The sequence below is a fragment of the Laetiporus sulphureus genome, assembly GCF_001632365.1.
Source record: "Laetiporus sulphureus 93-53 unplaced genomic scaffold LAESUscaffold_9, whole genome shotgun sequence".
NCBI classification, from domain to species: Eukaryota; Fungi; Basidiomycota; class Agaricomycetes; order Polyporales; family Laetiporaceae; genus Laetiporus; species Laetiporus sulphureus.
Window position 1 is genome coordinate 438,302 of NW_024468518.1, and position 21,015 is coordinate 459,316.

Consider the following 21,015-nt stretch of genomic DNA (forward strand, 5'->3'; position numbering starts at 1 on the left):
CCCGTCCTTCGCCCACCGTCTTTGTAACCTTTGCCGACTCCTTCATTCGGTTCCCATAATGGGTGGCCCCCAGGTGCTCGATGGATGGGCTATGGCCTTCGTCATTCCCAGTCTTCTCCCCCTTTCCCCCTTTCCCACCGCCTCTACCCCAACACTCATGGACCCCGGACCATCTCCTCGATGTCTGCAAGCAGCCTCTGCTTTGCGCAGAGCATTCAGTTCGCCGGCTGTGCGGCTGGCCTTGGAGCGTGACTGTGATTGCCTGGATCAGGAAAGTTTTTGCCAGATTTGTCACAAGCTCTGTAGATCACCACTAGCTATTTGGGTGAAAAGCCCAGGAATGGGACTAAATTGTAATTGACTGCCTTTTTGGGAAATCAAGTTACCTAATTAGGGCATAGTGTTGCATAGGTCACACTTTAGAACACATTTTCAGAGCATTTGCAGCGGGAATAAATGCCTTCATGCCTGCAGTGTCTGACCTCACTGACATTAAACTACTATGCTTCTATTATCGGTAGCCCTACGCCCAACTTGTTCATTTACACATCTTCGACACCGCCTACGGCCATGTATAAATAATGTATTTAAACAAAATGAAAAAAGGTAGATGCATTGCATTTTTTTCACATTTTGAAAAATTTAACGCTCCATGCATCAGACGTCTGCATTGCAATCCATTTGTTCATATCTAATTCACCGGATTTCCATCAGGATTTCCGTTCAGGATTCAGCCTTCAGTGAAATTAGGCAAGCGTGAAGTGCATTCTGTGTGCTCCAGAGATAATGATTTGATAGTGCGGTATCATCTTGGTCATAAGGTGCGCGCTGCGATGAAGGCTCTGAGCCGGAGCGCATGAACTCCCCAGATTCTGCAGTGTAGATTATAGCAGGGAGACAAGACTTTGTTGGATTAGAGATGAGCAGCTTGTCAGGACTCATGGCCTACAGCACATCCTGGAATCAGGCATGATTATATGTGTGTGTCACAGTGGGTCAAAATCACAAACTAAGCATGTTTTTTGTGGATGAAGTGAACAAGAAATGTGATTGAATGATGACAACTTCAAAAGAATTCCAAAAAACCACAGCACCCAGGATTCCCGCGTGGTCCCCCACCGTGGTACTAACTAGGCGGCACTCTGGTTAACTGCGCAGATCGGACGGGATGCGGTGCTTTCAGAGTCCTATGGCCGTGGATATAAATGTAGCTTCTTAAACCCCTATATTCTCATTCCTTCATATGTTTTACGGTATACGTAAAGCTTTGCTGATTCAAACTGAAGTACATCAACGTCACCACCGTATTCCGCCAGGATCCACACCGTATCGGTAGACACGGCAGTTTTGTAAAACCCTCGGACAGTCCGTTGGTCGGATATCCTGCGCTAATCACGAACAAATACTTTGAACCCCTATAGGTAGGTAGAAAACGTTACTCTTTTTCTAACCATACACGCATTGAATAGCCTGCCAGCGAGCAGCGAAGATTGCAAAGGTCATATCGAAGCACCTATGCCCGCATAACTCCCCATCGAGATTACAGACCATATCATCGACCACCTCAGTGATGACATTGCATCACTATGCAGTTGCTCCCTTGTGAGCCATGCATGGGCTCCCCGAACCCGAAAGCACCTATTTCACAACATCAAGTTGAGACCTGGCCATCCGATTCTCGGTGTTTTGGCAGCTGACGCGGGCGTGCGTCCTCTATTGAGCAAAGCCAGGAGCTTTGAGCTTGTGCTCGACCCAACAGTGCCCGGCCGTCACGAAATGCTCTCACTTTCTCACAATAACAAGTCGTCGCTCGGTCCGGCCCTTTTACTTCCTTCTGGTGGGATAGATGAAGAGACGATCGCGATGCTCGTCGGGAGCATGCTCAAAGTTTCCTCTCTGTCTCTTAAATGCAGAATTCCACCCCAATGCAGTACCTGGCCCGTCACCCGTTTCCGCTCACCGCTACTCAGGCTTCAGGCAGTGACTCACTTCTCCGCACACGACGTATACTTCACCAATCTGGGACAGTTCCAGTATGTCATATGCCAGTGGCCCCAGCTGCGCACCTTAACGTTGTACAAAGTCGCGTTCCGTACGTTCGACAGCTACGATGTTGATATCGGCAAACTGCAACTACGGTCATTGGAGTTGAGTAACATGCAACAACAGCGGACTTTGGATTATGTACTCGCATTGTTTGCGAAGGCATTATCATCCCGGTCCATCCAAACCCTGAGGATCTGGGAAGAGGCCCTTTTTGGGGAAGAGACCGAACATGCCATAGACGACTTGCTTCGTACACTGGGTAGCTCACTACGGCGCTTTGATTTTCCATGGAAATACGACCTTTTCAAGAAGCCTCGGACTGATTGTAGGTTCAGCGCATGATCATAAAGGTCTCATGTGATAGCTGACCCCGGCATTCTCTAGTTTGGACGCCGCAGTTGCAACATTCTACTGGCTTACAGTATCTATGCATAAATTGCAGTCGCATGTGGGTGCTGTTTGAGGACCTAGCGAACATGCTCTCGCGCATGATGCTTCCCGAGCTGAGAGCGATTCATCTGGTCTTCGACGCATACTGTTCAGAGCAGTCGGCCAGAGTCCTCGACTTGCCTTACATAGAAGAGGAGATAGGACGGTGGAGGGCTGTGGAAGATAACCTGCAGCAGCATTCTCCTACCCTGCAAGAGTTTGTGATATGGAGAACCGTGCACCAGGCCAGTTGGAGGTCGTTTGCGGATGAACGTTATTCTGCGGCGTGGGTCCAGGTGCTCCCGAGACTACACGCCCGAGGCATACTGCATATCAACGTTCGGCCAACGAATCGTGAGTGTTGTCTCAGCTACCGCTTCCGGCATTGAGAGACTCTGCTGACAACTCGGCCTCCATCCAGCTATACCAGGGCCATTTGATAATGTACCGGCTCGCATGCAGTCCTAATAAATCCGTTGATGCATGTATCCAGTGACCAAGCTAGCTGATATTGTATCACGGTGCTTTGCAATGTATTGTCGCCGTGCTTTCCTGATTGCTGTATACATTCAATTAATTGTCTGTATTTTGAGCTCGTCATGACTTCCTGCAACACGAAGACTGGAAGATGTTTTGATCGGTAGTATCATCTTGGTTTGATCGTAGAGTTTACGGAATGCCAAAGAACGTGTGATACAGTGATGCTTATATGTCATGAAAAGCATTCCAAACTAATATAGTCAACGATATGTTCCCATTACCTGCCGTATCTGTACATGTTCAGCCTACAAAGCAATCTCGACATCAAGCTTCGCCAGGTACTGATATACATCCGGCGACATGCGATATTTCAAGATGCCCGCAAAGATCATCAGCGAGCGCGACTTTCTACGCAGAGCAGCCAGCGTCTGTGAGAACAGTTGAGCATCTGTGTCAAGAACGAAGTGGTGAGACTCGCACCGTTTGTCTCGCAACATCAGCCACCATCGAGCCCTTGATCTTCTTGTGAACGCTGACCAGGATGTCCATCGTCAGCATAAGGAAAGTCTGCAAGTTCCGCTGCAGAGCATCCGGAAGATCGTGGAACTCTTCAGCGCGGTGTTGAATTTTGGCAACGTCCCCGCTCAAGGGAATGAGATCCGTCGATTCCACAATCTACCATCTGCGTCAGCTCTGCTACAAACTGAAGCGACCCGATGCTCGTACCTCCAGCGCAGTCTCAACCTTGCCCGCATCCTTGGCATCCATGGCTTCCCGAACACGCAAGAGCCTGATGACCGCATCCCTGTCTTTCCCAGGAGCTCTATTGGTCCGCTCGTAGTGCCGCAGAACATCTGCAGCGGTCCGCTCAATCGCACGCGCCTTCTCGTCTCCGCTGGGCTGTGAGATCGTGTTCCCGAGAGCTTGCGCAAGGCATCCGATGACCGTGTTGTAGTCGCCCGCGAGGTTGTACAGCTTGATAGCCTCCGGGATGCGGTCGTTCTGCTCTGAAGTTTTGGCCGCGCGTATGAGGATCTGCTCATTGTACTGGCGTGGATCCTGAAGCTCGAGTAGAGGCGCGCCGTTCTTGATGATGCCTTCCTGAACGTCATAGTCAGCACGAGGCCTCTTCGCAGGGCCTGGGAACGTACAAAAGGAGTACCATCGGGTCGGAAGCCACCGACGAGTTCCTCCCATGGAGCGCCGGCGTTTGCGAGCACGATGATGCGGCGGACAAGTTCCCATGCAGTCTCAAGCTGCTCCTGACCAGTTCCTTCGCTTTGATCTGAGCATAAGCTGACACAGTAGACATATTGCAACGCCTCGCGAGCATCCGTTCGCACAAATCGGTACACGTAACGCCAGATGATTGTCGACAAGCTCAAAGCAGGAGGTGCATTTGATGATAGGGTAACTGGGCAGTACTGCATGAGCTTTGAGAGACTTATACAGCGATCTTTACTCACGCGGCATCACATCTGATGTCTCTGCCCGGGAAGGGACGCGCAACAGGCCGTAGTATGCCAAAGCAATGGCCAAATGGACAGCCTCGACCTCTGTCTCTTCATGCTCCCACAGCGCTGCCACAGCCTATGTGTGAAGTCAGCCACTTTCTAATGAACGCCCTGCCGCAACGTACACGCTCAAACTGCCCGCACATAAGCAGCACTCCGGCCCAAACACCCGTTCGGGCATCCTTTGATCCGGGAGCGCCATTAAACTGCTGTTCGCCATAACTGAGGAGTACCTCTGCGAGGGCACGAAGACCACCGTGCTCCGCCTCGTCTACCTGCAAACAACGTTAGTTCCGCATACATGAATCACATCAACTATAAATACCATAGCGAGCTGGAACCAGAGCCAGTCCTCCGTGGTGACTGTGACGTGCTGGACACTTCGCCTTGCAGGATCAATCTTACCCATCAGCTTGTAAAGCGCAAGCTTGAACGGGTCTGTCGTCGCCGAATGCAGCATGTGTGCATTGAACGCTGCATGGACTTGATCTCGATGCGGCTTGGGCAACCTGCTAAAATGAGCACAGCTTCGGATTCGAAAATAAAACGTACTTACCGTCTTTCAGGTGATTCAATCCATGTGTTAAAGTGACTCAAGAATCCAGCTTCACGCAACTCAATCGCATGTTGGGACTTGATAGCCTCTTCTAATGCTTCCTGCGTATGCCCTGTACGCACAAGGTAGAATAGTTTCGCCCATACTGGCTGGCCTGCGATCAACTACATACAGTGATCGTGAACAGAGCCCAAGTTCACACAGGAACGTGCTTCGTACCTCAATTCGATCTGCCCATTCTCCGTTCCGATAGTGTCTCACCAGCACGAATGCGCGGACCTTGTTGGCCATACTGGGATCGCCGCCCAGCATGGCCTCGAGTGGCCGAGCCTGAATAGTTCGCTCGAGGATGTCCCAATACTGCTCTTCGAGAGCTTCTCTTGCGCCACGCGCAATCTGCTTGCGCAGCTCAACCGCCTTGCGTGCCTCTGGGTCGCCGAGGTATGCGCGGGCATACTTACGTTCAAATATAGACGCGTTCAACACGTGTGCTGCGGCGTGTTCTAACGGGGGTAGGGAAGGAGGCTCTGCAGTAATCTTAGCAAGGATGTGGAAATTTTGCGTGTGTTGTAGAGCGCGCGGCTGTTGTTGCGAGTCAGTGAAAGGCACAGAAGTCGCAATCCTGGAAACTCACGTTCGGATTGAGAGACAGGGATGCATTGATCAAGGCATGGACTATGGGGAATGATGTCCCGCGCCGTCTGGCATTGTTAAGCTCGATAATGACGCGGTCGTAGGCCATCATCTTGCTCTGCGCCTGCGGACTCGGGACAGAAGCCGCGGTCGACATCTAAAGTCAACGTCGGTCTGTCTCCTTCAACCCTCAAAAATCATGAGAACGAACAGCCAAGATGTTCTTGCCACGCGTGCTCTTCTTCAGCTCAGATACCGCCCTGTTCTCTCCCCCAACACGACTACCTAACCGCTCAAATATGCGCTTTTTCCTCGCCTCCCAGTCGCTCTGTTGTTGGTTCTCCAGGGATCTGTAGAACTCTTTCTCCGTGTCCATGCGTCCCTCTTCGATGGTCGTAACCAAGTTTTGTTCGTGTGCATGGCGGAGGTAGCCCGCGACATCCGTGTCTTGCAAGGCCTGTAGCGGAGTAAACGTGGTGGCGGTGTTCAGATGCGCGATGGAGCTTCCGAGTGCAGGGGCATCGACGTGCGCCTGAGCGAGGAGGTAATTTCTGTGCGCAGAACGGAGAATTAGCACGATAGCTATGATGCTTAGAGTGGGCGGACGTACGCGCGATCCTGGTCAGTAGACGTTCCCGGCTGTCGAGCGACAAGGCGACGAGACTGGGCCTCGATCTGGTCCAGCGAGAGATTCACAGAAGGCAAGTCCGGGCGCGAGAGGTGGGACGTCAAGGCCTTCGAGGACGACAGGAGCGAAGACAGATCTGCTGCCATGGCGTTCAAGAGCGATTACAGCAGATGAGAATATGGAGAAAGCGGAAAGCAGAGCAAAATGGTTCTTTATGAAGGCCGTTGCCACTCAATCAACATGCAAACGAGAATAGAGCGGGTGGCTGGAGTGGCAGAGAGTTTGACGTTGAAGACAAAAGCAGACGCCCAAGTTGAAGACGCGCCGTGCCACAAACGCGTTGAATACAGGCAGCCACCGTTCACGCTTTCTTGACTCAAATATAATAGCAAATTTGTTTTAATCTACAATCGAGAGCACGATATATGCGGTCATTTTCTACCCCACCAGCCTCCCAGCAAGCTGCTTAATCCACCGCGAGCAGACGCAGATGGTTCCGGCGTAGGAGCTCTCTCGACCTCCTCCGCCTTCGCCTTCGCAACTGCCTTCCTCTCCGGCACCTGGGCGACAGGAGCAGCCTCTTGTACAGGTCTCGCAGTTTCCACCTTCTTTCCCGCGCGCTCCTGCAACTTGTCCATATCGAGCTTCACATAATTCAACGCAATGTCGAAGAAGAGTGGCTTCTTGTACGACCGGCCATCGTCGCCGACCACACCGCCGTTGAATGCAAACCAATCGCTCTTATAGCCTTCGCTATCTTGTGTTACCTCCTCTTCAAGCTGATCGATGTCGGCGGCGGTGAGCGAGTAGAATGGCGAAGAGTTTGACGCGATTGGGTCGGTGTCCGCGATGACGGAGAGAACAGAGCGCGCCTCCCGCAGATGTATGGTTGCATGCTGGGAGAGCGTGAGCGCTTCCGCATATCGCTTGAGGGGAGCGTAGCAGCGCGCGAGATAGCGACACCTTGAGATCTGTCAGCGTTCATCCGAGCTGCAGGAGCGAGACCGGACCAACCTTCGAGCCTTCGTGAACGACAGCCGCGCTTCCACAGCGGAGGCAAGATCAGGGCTCTCGTCCACGATAGCGAGCGCACGCATTTGGTCGAGGCTTTGAATGATCGTATCTAGGAGCTTCACCACTGCGGGAAAGAGCCGTGCATCCACCCGCTCCTTGTGCGGCTTCGACGCACCGCCCTTCTGGTCTGCGTCCGTATGCGCCTGCGATTGGTGAAGCAGCGTCGCAATGAGTAGAAGATCTCGCTGAATGCGGTAGGAGAGAAGTTGGTAGACGATATACGCATGCACGAATTGGATGTCCCTCGTTCCTGCTGCGAGGCTGATAGTTGAACTACTCAACTATGCGAATGCAAATTAGCACAATCGTAAAGCAGACTGACAGAAGTCCCACCTGCTGCACCTCTACCAGCTTGCGCGCTACCTCCTCCGCATCGCTCAACGCCAACAGAATCGCGTCATACGCCGCGACGCCACGCTTCGAGCGGGCACCTTTGCCTGCCTTCTCTTTCTTCTTCCCTCCCTCAGCGGCATCCTGTACAATGGGCAACTCCTCTGCGCTCTTCAGTCTCGCCTCCGCCTCCTGCACCCGCAGTAAGACGTCCACTAGCTCTGGATTACGCACAGGTACCGGCTCGTCTTCCCACATCACAGGTTCGAGCTTCTTCTGTCCCCCGGCAGCACTCGACGCTTCCTTCCCCAGGCTTGCCAGCAACGCATCGCATCCTTCGACAATCTCGTTGCGGTGCTTAGGAGCCACGTCCGCGACAATCGCATCGACGTCGTACGAGTTCTCACGGCGCAGCTCGTGCGCGCAGTATCGAATCTCGGGGCCGATCTCGTCTGCGAAGGAAACTGCCAGGGCCTGGTCGCGACTGGTAGCTGCCTTCGCGGCGAGCTCATCAAGCAGGTTGCGAGCAACGCTAAGCTGTATCAACGCATCTTCATAATCGTAACGGTGGCGCAGGAGACGACCGTTGACGATGAGCGTATAGACTGTTGCTTGGACGAGGTTTTCCGCGGACAAACGCGAGGAAGCATACAGCGCCTGACAGTGAGATAGCAGCTGCGTGGCCCAGTTCACGGCACGGCGAAGGCGGCTTGTCGCGTGCCTTCTCAGCGAGGCTGCGTCGCTATGATGACCCTTGGGTGGAGCACCCTTCCGGTTGGTGGCCAGTTGAGGGGTTTGTTGGGACAATTCTTGAGAGTACACCCATGCCCTCTCGGACTCGAAGAGCAGCAGCTGAAGGCTGGCTCTTGAGTTCAGGCGCTGCTCACCTTTGGAGATGCGACAGTACTCACTGGCCATCCTGAATAGCATCCAGAATCATAGGCGGCAGCTTTTTGAACTCCCTCCCTTTGCCATGGGTCATCTTGAGAGACGACCGAAGGCGGTGCGTCCTGTTGGCACAGTGCTTCCTGAGAGACTGTTAGACATTCCCGTTCGTGTGCTAGGAATATTCTTGAATACACCTGTAGCGTTCATAGTCATTGTACCTCAATCCATACGCATTCCGTTGCTCGTTCGCCAGTAATAATGCTGTACATGCTCAGCACGTAGACGACCGCAGTTTGACCGCCCACGTACCCTGAAAATGGACTTGCGTATCTGCGGAAGACTGTTCCATGTTTTTAGAACTTGCTCGAATGCGCCAGGGTTAGCGCGAACGTGCTCGGGGATGCAAGACGCGTCAGTCTGATGGCTATGATCGAGTCGAGCGGCGTGCATACCACGTACTACTCTCGCGTTTCCCTCTCACTTTCTCCACCTCGTTTCCACGTCGCGCCTGCATATTAATTAATGGCTACGGAAACACTAGAGCCGACTCTCCAGAACATCCTGGATCAAAAGTCGTTGAAGTGGATATTCTGTGGCAGGTCTGCTCGCTGCTCTGCTCACGTTGCCCGCTCACGAAGTTACATGCTATTTAGGTGGTAAGGGAGGTGTCGGTGAGTGCTCGACTCATATGCTCAGCCTGATATCCGTGTTCACTGTGCTGCGACAGGCAAGACAACCACATCATGTTCACTTGCAATCCAGCTCGCGAAATGCCGTGAATCCGTCCTCCTCATTGTACATTGCTCAACATCTTATTATGTATCGTCTCAACTAACGTCCCTCGTCTGACAAGTCCACAGATCCCGCGCACAACCTCTCCGATGCATTTGGCCAAAAGTTCTCGAAGGAAGCGACAAAGGTCAACGGCTTCGACAACCTCTCCGCGATGGAGATCGACCCGACAAGCGCGATCCAGGAGATGGTCGAGCAGTGTGGGTGGGCTCATATTTTGCGTTCAGAGCTGTACACTGAACGAGCCACGTTGCTTAGCTGACTCGAATGGCATGATGGGTAGCATGATGCAGGACCTTGCGTTTGCGATTCCGGGTGTGGACGAAGCGATGAGCTTCGCCGAGATCATGAAGTGCGACTTCCCCTATAGCTCGTACATCCCATGCTGATTGCACGCATTATTTCAGGCACGTCAAGTCAATGGAATACTCAGTCATCGTCTTCGACACTGCACCAACCGGGCACACCCTCCGCTTCCTATCTTTCCCGACAGTACTCGAGAAAGCACTGGGAAAGCTGAGCTCACTGAGCGGACGCATCGGGCCCATGCTCAACCAGGTTCGCTCACACTTCTTCGCGCAATGGCATTGATCACGGACTCGGTCGTCCGTAGATGACGAGCTTGATGGGCGGCCAAGCTGACGCGCCAGAAGACATGTTCGCGAAGCTCGAGTCCATGCGCGCCGTCATCACGGAGGTCAACACACAGTTCAAAGATCCCGTACGTCACCTCTCGCACTCACGTTGCTAATCACATGCTCATTTACATTTACCAATCCTGTCCACAGGAGAAGACGACGTTCGTATGCGTTTGCATATCCGAGTTCCTCTCGCTATACGAGACAGAGCGGCTGATCCAGGAACTAACCGCATACGAGATTGACACACACAACATCGTCGTCAACCAGCTCTTGTTCCCAAAGAAGAGTATGTCCATTTCTCGTCACATCATAATCGTCTCTGACCGACCCCCGATTGCTCTTCCAGGCTCCAACTGCGAACACTGCCGAGTACGGCATAAGATGCAGCAGAAATACCTGAACGAGGCGCACGAGCTATACGACGAATTCTTCCACATCATCCAGCTACCGCTGCTCACCGAGGAGGTCCGTGGCCCGCAGAAGCTGACGGAATTCAGCAAGATGCTCGTGGAGCCCTACGTGCCTGATCTCGATTGATAACTTATATGCTGTGCTGTTCGCTTACTTCCTTCACGCTCCGCGATCCTCGATTCCCATTCGGAACAGTCTTGTTAGATCGATCATCCATTCATTCGATTCGATACAAACGACTGCATTCGAGCACAGAGTCCTGTAACAATCTTCATTTCTGTTTCCGTATGCGGAGTGCATGTACGTAGTACTGCGTATCTGCGGCCCTCGGATACCTTCGGAATTAGTACTAATAAGATAGAAACGAAGGGTGAAGCTGGAACCAAGAAGGCGAACAGAACACAGGAGACGAGAACTATCCGCATGCGAGCGTAAGAGAGCAATGCAAAAGACTAAGCAATGAGAGGAACGGAGAGTTAGAGATACAGGTGATACATAGTGAGAAACCGGCAGGAGGACAGAGGTGTGAGGGGCGGATACATTTAGGGCTGGCCCGTGGGAGCGCGACGTGTTAATGATACACTGACGTGTCCCATCCAACTCCCTCTCTACGCACCCTGGTCCGGCAGGCATCAATTGGCCAAAGGAACCGTAATCGATACAAAGTTGATACACCAACGCAAGGCGGAATACGAAGGATGAGCCGTGATTGATGAAGCGCCCGGCATGCCAGATACATCGGCGCATGACGTGGTGATGGCCACAAGGGCTACTGCTTGCCCTGCTGTTGCCTCTTGGCGGCGAGCGTCTCAATGATGTGGTGTACACCCTGAGGCTCAAGCACGACCTTCGTCCCGTCACATCTTGCCTTGCTCGTGAATTCTGAGCAAAGCTCATTGATATCAACATCCTATGAGATTGAACGAGATGAGCCACCAAACGACACAACTTCGAGAGGAAATGGCACGCACCTTGAATTGAGGATTGCTCGTGATGCTCCGCCACGCAGTGAGCACTTCGACGTTCTTGTCGCTCTTCTCCGTCGGTGGGAACGAGCTCCCCTTGCACATGATCATCGGACCGCCACTCTCATCCGCATGCTTGCGCAAGAAGGGCGCAATAGGCATGTCGCATTGTGTGAAGGACGAGCTGCCCTCCTTCTGAATGTGCTTCGCCAGCTCCTCCTTCGTCTTCGGACACTGGTTGGTACCCGTGCAATCTCCGCCATTGCCAGGACTTGATAATGAGGACGATGATGGTGATGACGACGATGTTGAGCGGAAACTCGCGTGTGAGACGGGACTTATCGAGCTCGGTGGGCTCTTCAGCAGCGCATTGAAATCCACGCCATTCTGTGGGCCAATATAGTTTCCACCGAACAATTGGTCCAACCCGCTCGACTCGTCCGGTGGTGTCCAATCACTAAACGAGCCGACATCAAAGTTATTGAAATAGTTTGTGTTTTGTCCATTGCCGTTCTGTGCGTTGCCATTCTGCCCATTCCCGTTCCCGGTGATGGACTTGGCTGACGAGTCGTACGGAGATGGCTCAGCGAACGACATGAACATGGGGTTGGCCGCGATTGTCTTGTACTGACAATGTGGCTGACCAAAGCCAAAGTCCATGTTCATCGCCCCCTCTGTCGCCGTAGGTTCTTCCGGCACGTTCAACATGTTCGGATCGAACGAGATGAGCGAGTTGAAGTTGAGTGGTGGATGCGGCTGCGGCGGTGATATGGGCGCTCTGCTCGGTCCAGCTCCAGGTGATGCAAAGTTGAACGATTGCGGCGGGTTGCCATTGGTGGTACCAAAGCCCCCGTTGCCCATATTGGACCCATTGTCTCGAGGCACCGAGAACGTAAACGCTGCTTGCTTCAGCATCATGTTCTCATTCTGAAGTCGAGACAGTAGGTCACGGAGGTTCTCGTTCTCCGACTCGGTCATTTGGTTTTTTGCCTCGAGGGCAGCGACTTTGTCCTCGAGCTGACAGGCTAAAGGTCAAGCAACAATGGTGCACAGAACTCGGGACACACGCACATCCTTGACGTGTTTCTCCTTACGCTCTCTAAACGCCCTTTGGGCGGCACGGTTCTGCTCCTTACGTTTCAACAGACGGGTCTCATCCTGACATTTCACGCCAAACTTAGATTACTAACACGACTGGTGAAGGAGAATGTGACGCACTTGCGAAGGGTTTCCAGTGGACTTACGACGAGAGCTCGTCATCTTCTTATTGTGAGCTGCAGAGGCTACATCACCGCAGCGATGAGTACCGGAGAAACAGTCAACCGACAGTAAGTATGACGTACGAGAAGGGGTGGTTGTATGCTGATTCTTATGCGACGGTTCATCAACCATACTATCGTGGCTTGCTTTACGCTTGAGTCCCGGATCCTCCGGCTCCACGCTGGTGGACGCAGACGTCGAATTGTTGAACACCCCTGACTCTGGCCTCGAAGGGCTATGTTCATGGTTGATACTTGGAGGACTGGGGCTGCTGTCGCTGGAAGGGGGAGTAGGATTCGGTATTGGGAAACGACTGAGGTTTTGGGGATCAACGACCTCGGGAATGCCATCAAAGTGGCTGATGTTGTTGTTGCCCACGGCGCTGGGGAATTGCTTCTCCAGGAACGCAAGGAAATCGTCATCCGGCAGCGCAGAAAACGTGTTTGGCTGCTGCGAGAGATCCCAAAACTGCTGCACTCCACCGAAAGGATCCATGATCTGCTGGGATTACTGAGATAGCTGCGTGCGTCAGGTGAGAGGTGGTCCGATCAAGCCCTGTGCCGGGGCAGGATTTGCAGTGCTGAGCAAGACGATGTGATATAATACGGGTCGGGATTTGTCAAAGACGATGGCAAGCAGACGATGCCGTCGAGAGAGCGTGGAGGACGTGGGCGGCGTTGGTCTCAGAGATGGCCGTGAGGATGGGATGGAGGGAACGGTGGGTTAGACGGGCGGCCATTGCCGAGGAGAACTCAAGTCAGCTGCACTCCGCTCAGCCTCCGCCTGCCTCCGGCCAACAGCCTTCGAGCCGGAGTTTGAACTGGACGGCACGCGCCACATTGATCTGCTGACCAATGCATCCCGCCGCCGCTCACGCTTCCGAGCCCAAGGTTGCCGCATGACTCGCTTGTGCATCGGAGCCCTGCCGCCTCATACGCGTCCCTCTGCCGATTTTCTTTCAATCCACTCAAAATCTACCTGCATCGCTTCTCTGAGCGAGAGTTTACGGAGAGGCACTAGGCTTTGATATATCCTCGCGGTTTCTGTGCTTCTTCTGAAGAGTCTCCGTCCCCCGGCATCCAGATCGTGCCAGAAGCATCTGCCGACAGGCCCGAGCTTCCCCAGCTGTAGCTTCTGACAACCTCATGATCTGCAATGCACCACAGTGTGAGCGCGCGAAGGCACTGCATGCGACGTCGGCCTTTTTGTCCGCATAGGATCATTTATGCGGCGTTCCAGCCAATTTATCCGTGGGGTGAGTACGCTCGACCGTATACATCCATATGTGGCCGGACGAATGGGCCACATCATCCAAGTTCTAGCCTTGCACTGCACAGGTGGATGGATTGGGATAACTGTTCCCTTGATCGTGCGTGGCGTGGATTCCGCGCTTCTTGTTCGTGAGCTCTATGAGGTTGCGGCGTATTCGGCTGCAGTCTATATGGCATGTGCACGAGGTATCGAAGGTGGCTTTATCCTTGAACCTGATCCAGACATGGTCGTGATTCCCGGTTGTGCTGCGCCCTCAAAATGCTGACCGCGAAACCTTTGGTGCCTTCGTTGTACCTTTCATCCACCAGGGTAGATTGGACCCTGTCGATGGCAAATTCGAGCGGGAGAAGCCCATTCAAGCGCATAGCAGCAGGTCTTTTTCCTATGGACAAAATCGCCGCTTCTTTGTCCGCACGCTAACCGAAGATGCCGACCTGCAGCTGAAATGGTCTTGTTTTGTATGACGCAATGGCTTGTTTGCTCGCGATAGGAGACAGCCCCGGTGATCCTGAGGCCTACGGCGGCAAAGGCATAGACCCGCGCTAGCGAAACGTGGCACCAACTAGCCATGAATCTGTCGGCGCCAATCTGCCTCGCCCCTTGCGATCAGCGGGGCCCGGCGGCGTGATCGCGGGCGGAGGCGGGCCGAATTGTGCGGGTGCTTTGATCCGCATTTCGCCGTCCCCGAACCGCCCGCCCTTTCCATTTCTGGAGTCAGGCCCGTCGATGCCCGCCTGCGACAGTCCCGCCCATCAATCACAAAAACATCAGCCCTGAGCTGAGCTGATTGCGGTTGCATTTCATCACCGAATAATGCAGCACCGAATCTTTCTGCCACTCCGATGCACGTTTTACGCTATCAATGATCTTCGATGGCGATGTTTTTCCGACACCAATCGGAACATGTTGCTGCTGTCATACGCCATACGCTTTCCAGACCTTTCGTCCCCGAAGAACGAGGGCGCGCTGCCACTGATACATAATGCCGTTGTCCGATGGCAGATTCTTTTTTTCGAACAACCTGTCTTTAGGCCAGCGCGATCCTGGTGGCCCGGACCTTGAATCAACATCGGCTCTGCGATGCGAAATGTGCCCTGGTGCGATGTCAAATACTTCCCTGCATAAGAAGCTCCAGGCAGCTGGGTTCCATACCAGAGTCACTAAGAACTCTTTGAATTTGACTATCGCATGTATTCGTCTTGTGTGTTCTAGCCATCTACCGACGACGCGGCGAAGCATTGCCAGCCTGACGTAGGAACAGGCGATGCGCGCGCTGGTCCATAACACGTTGTGGCCGAAATGTTTGCCCTAATTTCAGGGTTGATCCGCAGCAGAATGGGCCGTAGACGACCAAGCTCGATCGTGGAGTCAACCACCAAATCGTTTGTCCCTATGATATTTTCATCGAGCTTTTTCTATGTTCGATGTGCATTCTAGATCATCCATTTGACGCTGTTGTGTCTCTGCTAGCGTCCGGCGCGTCTATGGGGCCACCGGATGAACCTATGCGGAGCAACTTTGCCTTTCTGCGACTTCATCTTATAGGCTTCCTGTGTGGTTACCGGCAAGCTGAAGGAGCCCATCCTAATACGCGATGAAAGCTATCGAGCACATCTGTTCAAGAAGACAGGCGCATACGTGTTCAACTCCCACCCAGAAGCAACCTCTCGTCTCCGTCATGACTCGTGAGTTTCTTTGCTTCTCCATCTATACTGGCCTCCATTCCACTGCAGGCGACAAGCCGATACACGGACGCATCGAGCGATTCCTTGGATTCTTAAAATTGCAAGGGTGGTTCGTTCACACTCTCCGATAGGTTCTTCACTGCTAAACACACAGCGTTTCATATCCACGCGTCATGCATTCTTGGTGGCCCCTACATCGCGCCAATCTTGACCATGGCGTTTGGACTGCCCTCGGAGCGCTTAGCTGCACAGCACCGGATTCCAGTCGGGAGCAAAAGGAAAGGGATCTGTAGAATGGCGCTGCGCGCACCACCCAGGCGCCATTTAGGAGGGCACAACGCGTTGGGGCTGTGTCTGCCCCTATAGGTCGGTGTCCCTGTTCAAAGTTCAGACGTACGTGTCATCGAGGAAAACGGATAACTCCGCGGACGTCGTCGACACCCGGGCCCTGCTTCGACGACGGCGCCGGAACTGTTCAGGGGCCGCCGCAGTTCTAAACCTCAATACAATACAGTTCATTTCACCTTCACCCCATTCATTCATCGCCTAGCGAGGCAATAGAAACGCCGCTGATTGCACCGCGCTTCACGTATGAGTGTCAAGGCACTGGGCGTGCACGTCCGCGTTTGCCTGCCATATCTTTCATGTCCGCGCGTCCCAGTCCCTGCCTCTCGAAAAGGTCCTAGGGACGCTTTAAGCTGCGTTCCTTGCCGCCGGCGTGGCCCTGCAAGAATTGCTTCCGCCTATACCCCCGGCTCTCCTAAGCGCTCCACGGATGGGCGTTGCGCCGTGCTCTCGAGCCAGTTACTTCCGAAGGAGAGGCGTCTCCCCCTGGGCGGGGCTTACATCATGAGGTGTGTGTTGTTGATACCTGTGCTATGGACATCGAATCTCCTGGCAGGGTGCGGTGTATGAGGTCAAAAGCCGATTGCTACTTCTCCGAGCAGTGTCTGGCTACTTGACGGTGCCGGACGCAGTAGCATATGGAGGAAGAGTAGACTAGGATTGGGCAACTAGATAGCAGACGTAGGACGTCCGGTCTGGAAAGACGGGCGTTTCGAATTGTGGCGTTTGGTACTACCGTTCTATGAATAAAATCCGAGGCATCCACTGGTGTCGTCTCTATGGCGCGATTCAACTGACTCGAGCGTGTCGTTGATGGTCTATTCGACGATCATCTTTTCACTGCCTACCCCAACGTGGAGCGATTCATGCAACAGTATACGAGCTAGTCTACGTTAACGTTCAACGTTCAACACTCAGGGTGCACCAGTCTAAGATCCGACGCCGTCGGAATACCCTTCAGCATACAGGTGACGACTGTCCACGTAACATCACAGCATGATCTTGCGCACGATTTGTCATGAAAGGGCCTCCTGGAAAAATGACTGAATTGGACTTGATCAAGAGGAGAAAGAACGTGTTTCACGTCTGTGATGATGATATACACGTTCGAGCAGAGGCTGGCTAGATGACACAGTGATTACGTGAAATTGCAATAATATTGGGGATATCTCGACTGAAGGTATGTTTGGTTGCGATGCAGATGTCCACGGACCGTGAAAGAGAAACAAAATCCGGTAATAAAGAGACGAAATGAGCGACTGGGAGAGATGCAGATAGGAGTTGTACATGGTGGCCGCATGGAAAGGATCACTGTGAATGGGTTTTGTTAGAGTGGCTCGCAAGCGAGAGACGAAGGCGGCACCGACATAATACTCGATCTCAAGCTGAGGATGCATGCATATAGTCAGTGCCCGATGCACAGATGAGCGTGCATGGCACGTAGAGCCACTCACAAATAAGAAGGCCACCTTGCGCGGCCAGAGGATGTTCAACCCGACCGGATTATACATTTGCACATTGAGATCCTCGATCAGATGCTGCAGGCGTAGCATTTCCTGCCACGCGAGAAGCACGAGCAGCAAACGCGTCAGAGCCGGATTCGATGCCGATCCGCCGACCACCATGCAACCTGTGGGTCCGGCGGTGTACAAACGCACGCACCTTCTCATAATGTGACGAGAACGCCAGCCGCGATAGCTGAAGCGTGAAGAACGAGAGCGCATTATCGACGAAGGAATGGCGCAGACTATGTGCGGAGATGAGCAGCTCGTTGATGGAGTTTATCGTCTCGAGGAACTGTGTCGGTGTTAACTGCTTCCGACCATTCAGTCGGCGGTCATGAATGTATAAGTTTGGCGTCGGACAATAGAATGAAAGAAGCAGAGACTGACCCGACCCTCGAACTCTAGAGGATACACCGGAGCAAACTGTGGTAGCTCCCCTCCTGAGAAGTCCCTCTCAATCCGTACTATCTCCCGAGGATGGTGTATCCCAATCTGCCCAATAGGTGGTGTTCCAAAAGCTGCATCTGGCGGCGGAGGTGCAAAGTAGTATGATGAACGGGGTATCAGAGGTCGTGACGGCCTGAAGAAGGTAGTCAGGTTAGTCTCCAGGAGTACACAAGCTGCAAGACATGAACGCACGAGAGTTTTGTACCACGGTAGTTTTGTGCATTCTGGGTATCCGACGAGCCATACGATGCTCCTTGACCGCTGGACGTTGGCGGGCTGATCTGCTCCCAAATGGGCGGCGATGGTGGGTTCCCTCGCAGCGGATGGTCGTGCGCTTCAAGTGGCGACTTCTGCGATGGCTCACCTCGTCCGGACGGCGATGTCGAGGTAACCGTGCCCAGGTCGTCCTCGGACCACGAAACGATATCCATCTCCCCTGGGGAACCATCCTCATCCTCTGTCGGCGACCAGTGAGAGTGACGATCGCGAAGCGTAAGTGGCGAACTCGGAGGAGACATGTCGGGCAGAGCGACTTTCATGCCCACCATCGCTATTTTCTGCGCCGCCTCAGCTCTCGCAGGCGCTGCCTGAGAACTCGAGCTCGCGCTAGGACTTTCATGTCCACTATTGCTTCCCTCCGCAGCTACTTCGTGTGGTGGCTCGTGAGATGGCTCCGAGGGGCCCGCTTGTGACGGTACGGAGGTCGATCGCTGCGGCACGTCCGAGGTCATCGTATCCGAGAATGCAGCGCAGGTGCGGCAAAGAAAAAAGAAATCGGGTAGACGTGTCCGGGAAAATGAAGGAAGATATAATGAAATGGCACGGTCAGAACTGTCTCATCGAGTATGCTGTTGCGATCAGGCAGAATGAGGCGGTCTCCACTCCGCCACCGCCAACATCGCACTGCCGCGGAGCCTAATTTATGCAGCTGGCAACGCGACCAGAGCAGCCTCCAAACGTCTCTCCTCTCTCCGTGTTGCTGGCAGCTTCCGTGCAGACATACGCTTCGACATACAGAACTCTGAAGAATCAACCCCGAAAGCCACGGGGATTACAGATTGTATACTTCATTCGTCGAGGCTATCACCCGATAATGAGCACGCCTATTCGTCGTGTTTCGCTCGTCCTCTTCCGCACGCATTGCATCAAGCACGTTTCGCTTCTCTGAGTTGCAATTCGACGCCTAGGATCCAATGGGCAAGACATCTGACGAGCTATTTGGGCGAGCGACGACGCAGCGACGCACAGCAGGAAGCCTTGCGTCTTTGTGAGAGGGCTCGCGGTGAATATTGGTGAGTATATGCGCATCATCCTCCTCATAATAATCACAAGCGATCAGTTGCGAGGTTCTCAAGGAGACGTATGTTATCCCACGTTCATGGTTCTGAGAGGCGTGGCATAGGTGAGTTCATCCCAGCTTGGAAAGTTCTCTCATGCTTGGGAGGGATATCGTAAAGCAGTAGCAGCTTGGGAAGGCATTTTTGGCTCTACAAATGGGCCTCGCCTGCATTCACAGACTGGCCGCGGTGCGTCGGGATGCATACTGCCCGCTTCTCAGACCAGCGATTGCTCGTGCAACATTTGCACTCCGTCGGCTTCACGAGTGCCCGAAACCTGACAAAGACGGGTCACCCGATGGAACACGTTTAGAACCAGTGGGTACGTGGAAATTCGCTCACGAGAAATTTGAGACAGTTGTCTTGGCATTACCATGTCTCCTTCATGGTCTCACAGATCCAGCATGGAAGCCACGAGCGAGATTTTCCTCGACGATGATTAGCAAGCTCTACCATGACGACTGGTCGCATGAATGCTCAGAGATGTCCACAACTGATCGAATATACCCTCATCCAGAGAGGCGAAAATAAGCATACTTTTGTTTCATAATAACCGAGACATAGTGTACATGACTACTGGCTACTATATTCGATGTTTTAGATACACGATGCAATCATAGCGAGAGCGAGTCATGTCTGGTCATCAAAAGGTCGTTCACATGTTCTGAGAGGCTGGCACAACGAGGAGGAGAACGAGAACGAGAAATGCGACTATACTCGAAGATGAGAAAAATTGTAAACGTACGTACTATTCGATGCTAGCTCCTACTCCAATCGGGTATGTATGGCTACAGGACTCGAACATATCGTCTATTGACTGGGCCGACCATGACTGGACGCAGGCGACGGCGTGCCCTTCGCAGCAACCCCGTTTCCGGGAGGAGAGCCCGACGCCGACCCAGGCTGGTGCCCGACTACCTCGCGCTTGTTCCGCAGCGGCGACGTCGAACGCGAGTGCATCCTTTCGTCGGTCGGAGAACCGCCCGCCGGAGCCGCACTAGTCGGAGGTGAACGCGCTATCGGAGGGAGCGACATTCCACCGTGGCCGGATAAACCTGCGGGGCGAGGGTGCGGCGGAAGCCTGGTAGGCAGCGGCGGACTCGGGTACGACGAAGCCTCCGGGTGTTGGCGGCCCTCTGGCGAGTGCGAGGTCGGTTGCTGGCGGAAGGGAATAGGAGACAGACGTGTCGGCGTGGGCGTCGGTCGTCCGCTCGATTGAGGAGAGACTCGTCGCACACTCCCGCTGCCCGTCCTTGAGCGCTTCAGTTCGACATTTTCGTCGAGGTTAGGACCTGGGCTTAGCGGACGCTTCGTACCAACAGGAGGCGAGCTGCGCGAGGACAATGACGAACGGCGGTGCAGAACCTGGAGAGACTGCTCGGGTGCGCGGCTTGCAGGTGCGCCGTTGGACAAAGAACCAGGGAAGGCTCGAGGCTCAGGCGCAGCACGCCGGAGATCCATGAGCAAATCGACACCCTCGTCGTAGTCCTCGTCGACGACCCTCGAGGGAGCATGCGCAGATCCCGTCGGCGAGGGCTGAACGGACCGTCCCGCAGAGCCTGAACCAGATCCGTTCGAGCTGGGCTCAGGGCTGCCGGAGCTCTTGCCACTCCTGTACATAGAAACCCCAGCAACATATCCCGGAGTATCCGTCCGCGAAGGCTCCTCCTTCACGCGCTTGGCTGGTGCCCTCCGCTTGCGCTCCTTCTTCTGCTGGTCTGAGGCTGTTGCCGAGCCGGATCCCGATCCGGATGACTCGGAGTCCTTGTCCTTCGTG

At 53.7% G+C, this 21,015-nt stretch overlaps 6 protein-coding genes across 6 annotated transcripts; 2 read left to right on the forward strand and 4 right to left on the reverse strand.

Annotated features, from left to right (window-relative positions):
• The first annotated feature begins 1,302 nt into the window (after positions 1-1,302).
• Positions 1,303-3,020, forward strand: LAESUDRAFT_748568 (uncharacterized protein). Its single transcript, XM_040911522.1, has 4 exons — positions 1,303-1,421; positions 1,478-2,371; positions 2,431-2,829; positions 2,897-3,020. Exons 2-4 carry the CDS (start codon positions 1,777-1,779, stop codon positions 2,941-2,943), a joined length of 1,041 nt encoding a protein of 346 aa, XP_040766682.1. The 5' UTR covers positions 1,303-1,421; positions 1,478-1,776; the 3' UTR covers positions 2,944-3,020.
• Positions 3,021-3,068: 48 nt separating this feature from the next.
• Positions 3,069-6,592, reverse strand: LAESUDRAFT_723241 (nucleoporin-interacting protein NIC96). Its single transcript, XM_040908377.1, has 12 exons — positions 6,269-6,592; positions 5,870-6,209; positions 5,660-5,815; positions 5,245-5,607; positions 5,026-5,189; positions 4,795-4,978; positions 4,595-4,744; positions 4,422-4,545; positions 4,107-4,369; positions 3,682-4,056; positions 3,436-3,630; positions 3,069-3,383 (listed from the first exon to the last, which is right to left on the reverse strand). Exons 1-12 carry the CDS (start codon positions 6,430-6,432, stop codon positions 3,261-3,263), a joined length of 2,601 nt encoding a protein of 866 aa, XP_040766683.1. The 5' UTR covers positions 6,433-6,592; the 3' UTR covers positions 3,069-3,260.
• Positions 6,593-6,648: 56 nt separating this feature from the next.
• On the reverse strand, positions 6,649-8,968 carry LAESUDRAFT_675461 (uncharacterized protein). The gene is made up of 6 exons (XM_040905593.1): positions 8,888-8,968; positions 8,773-8,839; positions 8,602-8,718; positions 7,694-8,549; positions 7,301-7,641; positions 6,649-7,249 (listed from the first exon to the last, which is right to left on the reverse strand). Exons 1-6 carry the CDS (start codon positions 8,925-8,927, stop codon positions 6,718-6,720), a joined length of 1,953 nt encoding a protein of 650 aa, XP_040766684.1. The 5' UTR covers positions 8,928-8,968; the 3' UTR covers positions 6,649-6,717.
• Positions 8,969-9,100: 132 nt separating this feature from the next.
• LAESUDRAFT_735645 (arsenical pump-driving ATPase) lies at positions 9,101-10,548 on the forward strand (the record flags this gene model as incomplete). The annotated part of the gene is made up of 9 exons (XM_040910610.1): positions 9,101-9,173; positions 9,232-9,249; positions 9,306-9,373; positions 9,432-9,570; positions 9,629-9,722; positions 9,778-9,928; positions 9,984-10,091; positions 10,159-10,297; positions 10,358-10,548. The coding sequence occupies 9 exons, from the start codon at positions 9,101-9,103 to the stop codon at positions 10,546-10,548; spliced, it is 981 nt and encodes a 326-aa protein (XP_040766685.1).
• Positions 10,549-11,191: 643 nt separating this feature from the next.
• Positions 11,192-13,142, reverse strand: LAESUDRAFT_735646 (uncharacterized protein; the record flags this gene model as incomplete). The annotated part of the gene is made up of 5 exons (XM_040910611.1): positions 11,192-11,332; positions 11,394-12,404; positions 12,459-12,545; positions 12,606-12,670; positions 12,731-13,142. 5 exons carry the CDS (start codon positions 13,140-13,142, stop codon positions 11,192-11,194), a joined length of 1,716 nt encoding a protein of 571 aa, XP_040766686.1.
• Positions 13,143-16,974: 3,832 nt separating this feature from the next.
• On the reverse strand, positions 16,975-18,786 carry LAESUDRAFT_748573 (uncharacterized protein). The gene is made up of 6 exons (XM_040911523.1): positions 18,094-18,786; positions 17,842-18,034; positions 17,608-17,761; positions 17,404-17,579; positions 17,317-17,334; positions 16,975-17,260 (listed from the first exon to the last, which is right to left on the reverse strand). The coding sequence occupies exons 1-6, from the start codon at positions 18,630-18,632 to the stop codon at positions 17,258-17,260; spliced, it is 1,083 nt and encodes a 360-aa protein (XP_040766687.1). The 5' UTR covers positions 18,633-18,786; the 3' UTR covers positions 16,975-17,257.
• Between the last annotated feature and the right edge of the window lie 2,229 nt (positions 18,787-21,015).

Bases quoted from the DNA above. Each gene is read 5' to 3' on its own strand.
- LAESUDRAFT_748568 (XM_040911522.1), top strand. From the start codon at position 1,777: ATGCTCTCACTTTCTCACAATAACAAGTCGTCGCTCGGTCCGGCCCTT. The intron at 2,372-2,430 runs GTAGGTTCAGCG...GGCATTCTCTAG, and splicing joins CAAGAAGCCTCGGACTGATT to TTTGGACGCCGCAGTTGCAA. The intron at 2,830-2,896 runs GTGAGTGTTGTC...GCCTCCATCCAG, and splicing joins CAACGTTCGGCCAACGAATC to CTATACCAGGGCCATTTGAT.
- LAESUDRAFT_723241 (XM_040908377.1), bottom strand. From the start codon at position 6,432: ATGGCAGCAGATCTGTCTTCGCTCCTGTCGTCCTCGAAGGCCTTGACG. The intron at 5,816-5,869 runs GTTCGTTCTCAT...CGTTGACTTTAG, and splicing joins GTGGCAAGAACATCTTGGCT to ATGTCGACCGCGGCTTCTGT. The intron at 4,546-4,594 runs GTACGTTGCGGC...CTTCACACATAG, and splicing joins TGTGCGGGCAGTTTGAGCGT to GCTGTGGCAGCGCTGTGGGA.
- LAESUDRAFT_675461 (XM_040905593.1), bottom strand. From the start codon at position 8,927: ATGGAACAGTCTTCCGCAGATACGCAAGTCCATTTTCAGG. The intron at 8,840-8,887 runs GTACGTGGGCGG...GAGCATGTACAG, and splicing joins TACGCAAGTCCATTTTCAGG to CATTATTACTGGCGAACGAG. The intron at 7,250-7,300 runs GTTGGTCCGGTC...ACAGATCTCAAG, and splicing joins TCGTTCACGAAGGCTCGAAG to GTGTCGCTATCTCGCGCGCT.
- LAESUDRAFT_748573 (XM_040911523.1), bottom strand. From the start codon at position 18,632: ATGACCTCGGACGTGCCGCAGCGATCGACCTCCGTACCGTCACAAGCG. The intron at 18,035-18,093 runs GTGCGTTCATGT...TACCTTCTTCAG, and splicing joins TACCGTGGTACAAAACTCTC to GCCGTCACGACCTCTGATAC. The intron at 17,580-17,607 runs GTGCGTTTGTAC...CCGGACCCACAG, and splicing joins GTCACATTATGAGAAGGTGC to GTTGCATGGTGGTCGGCGGA.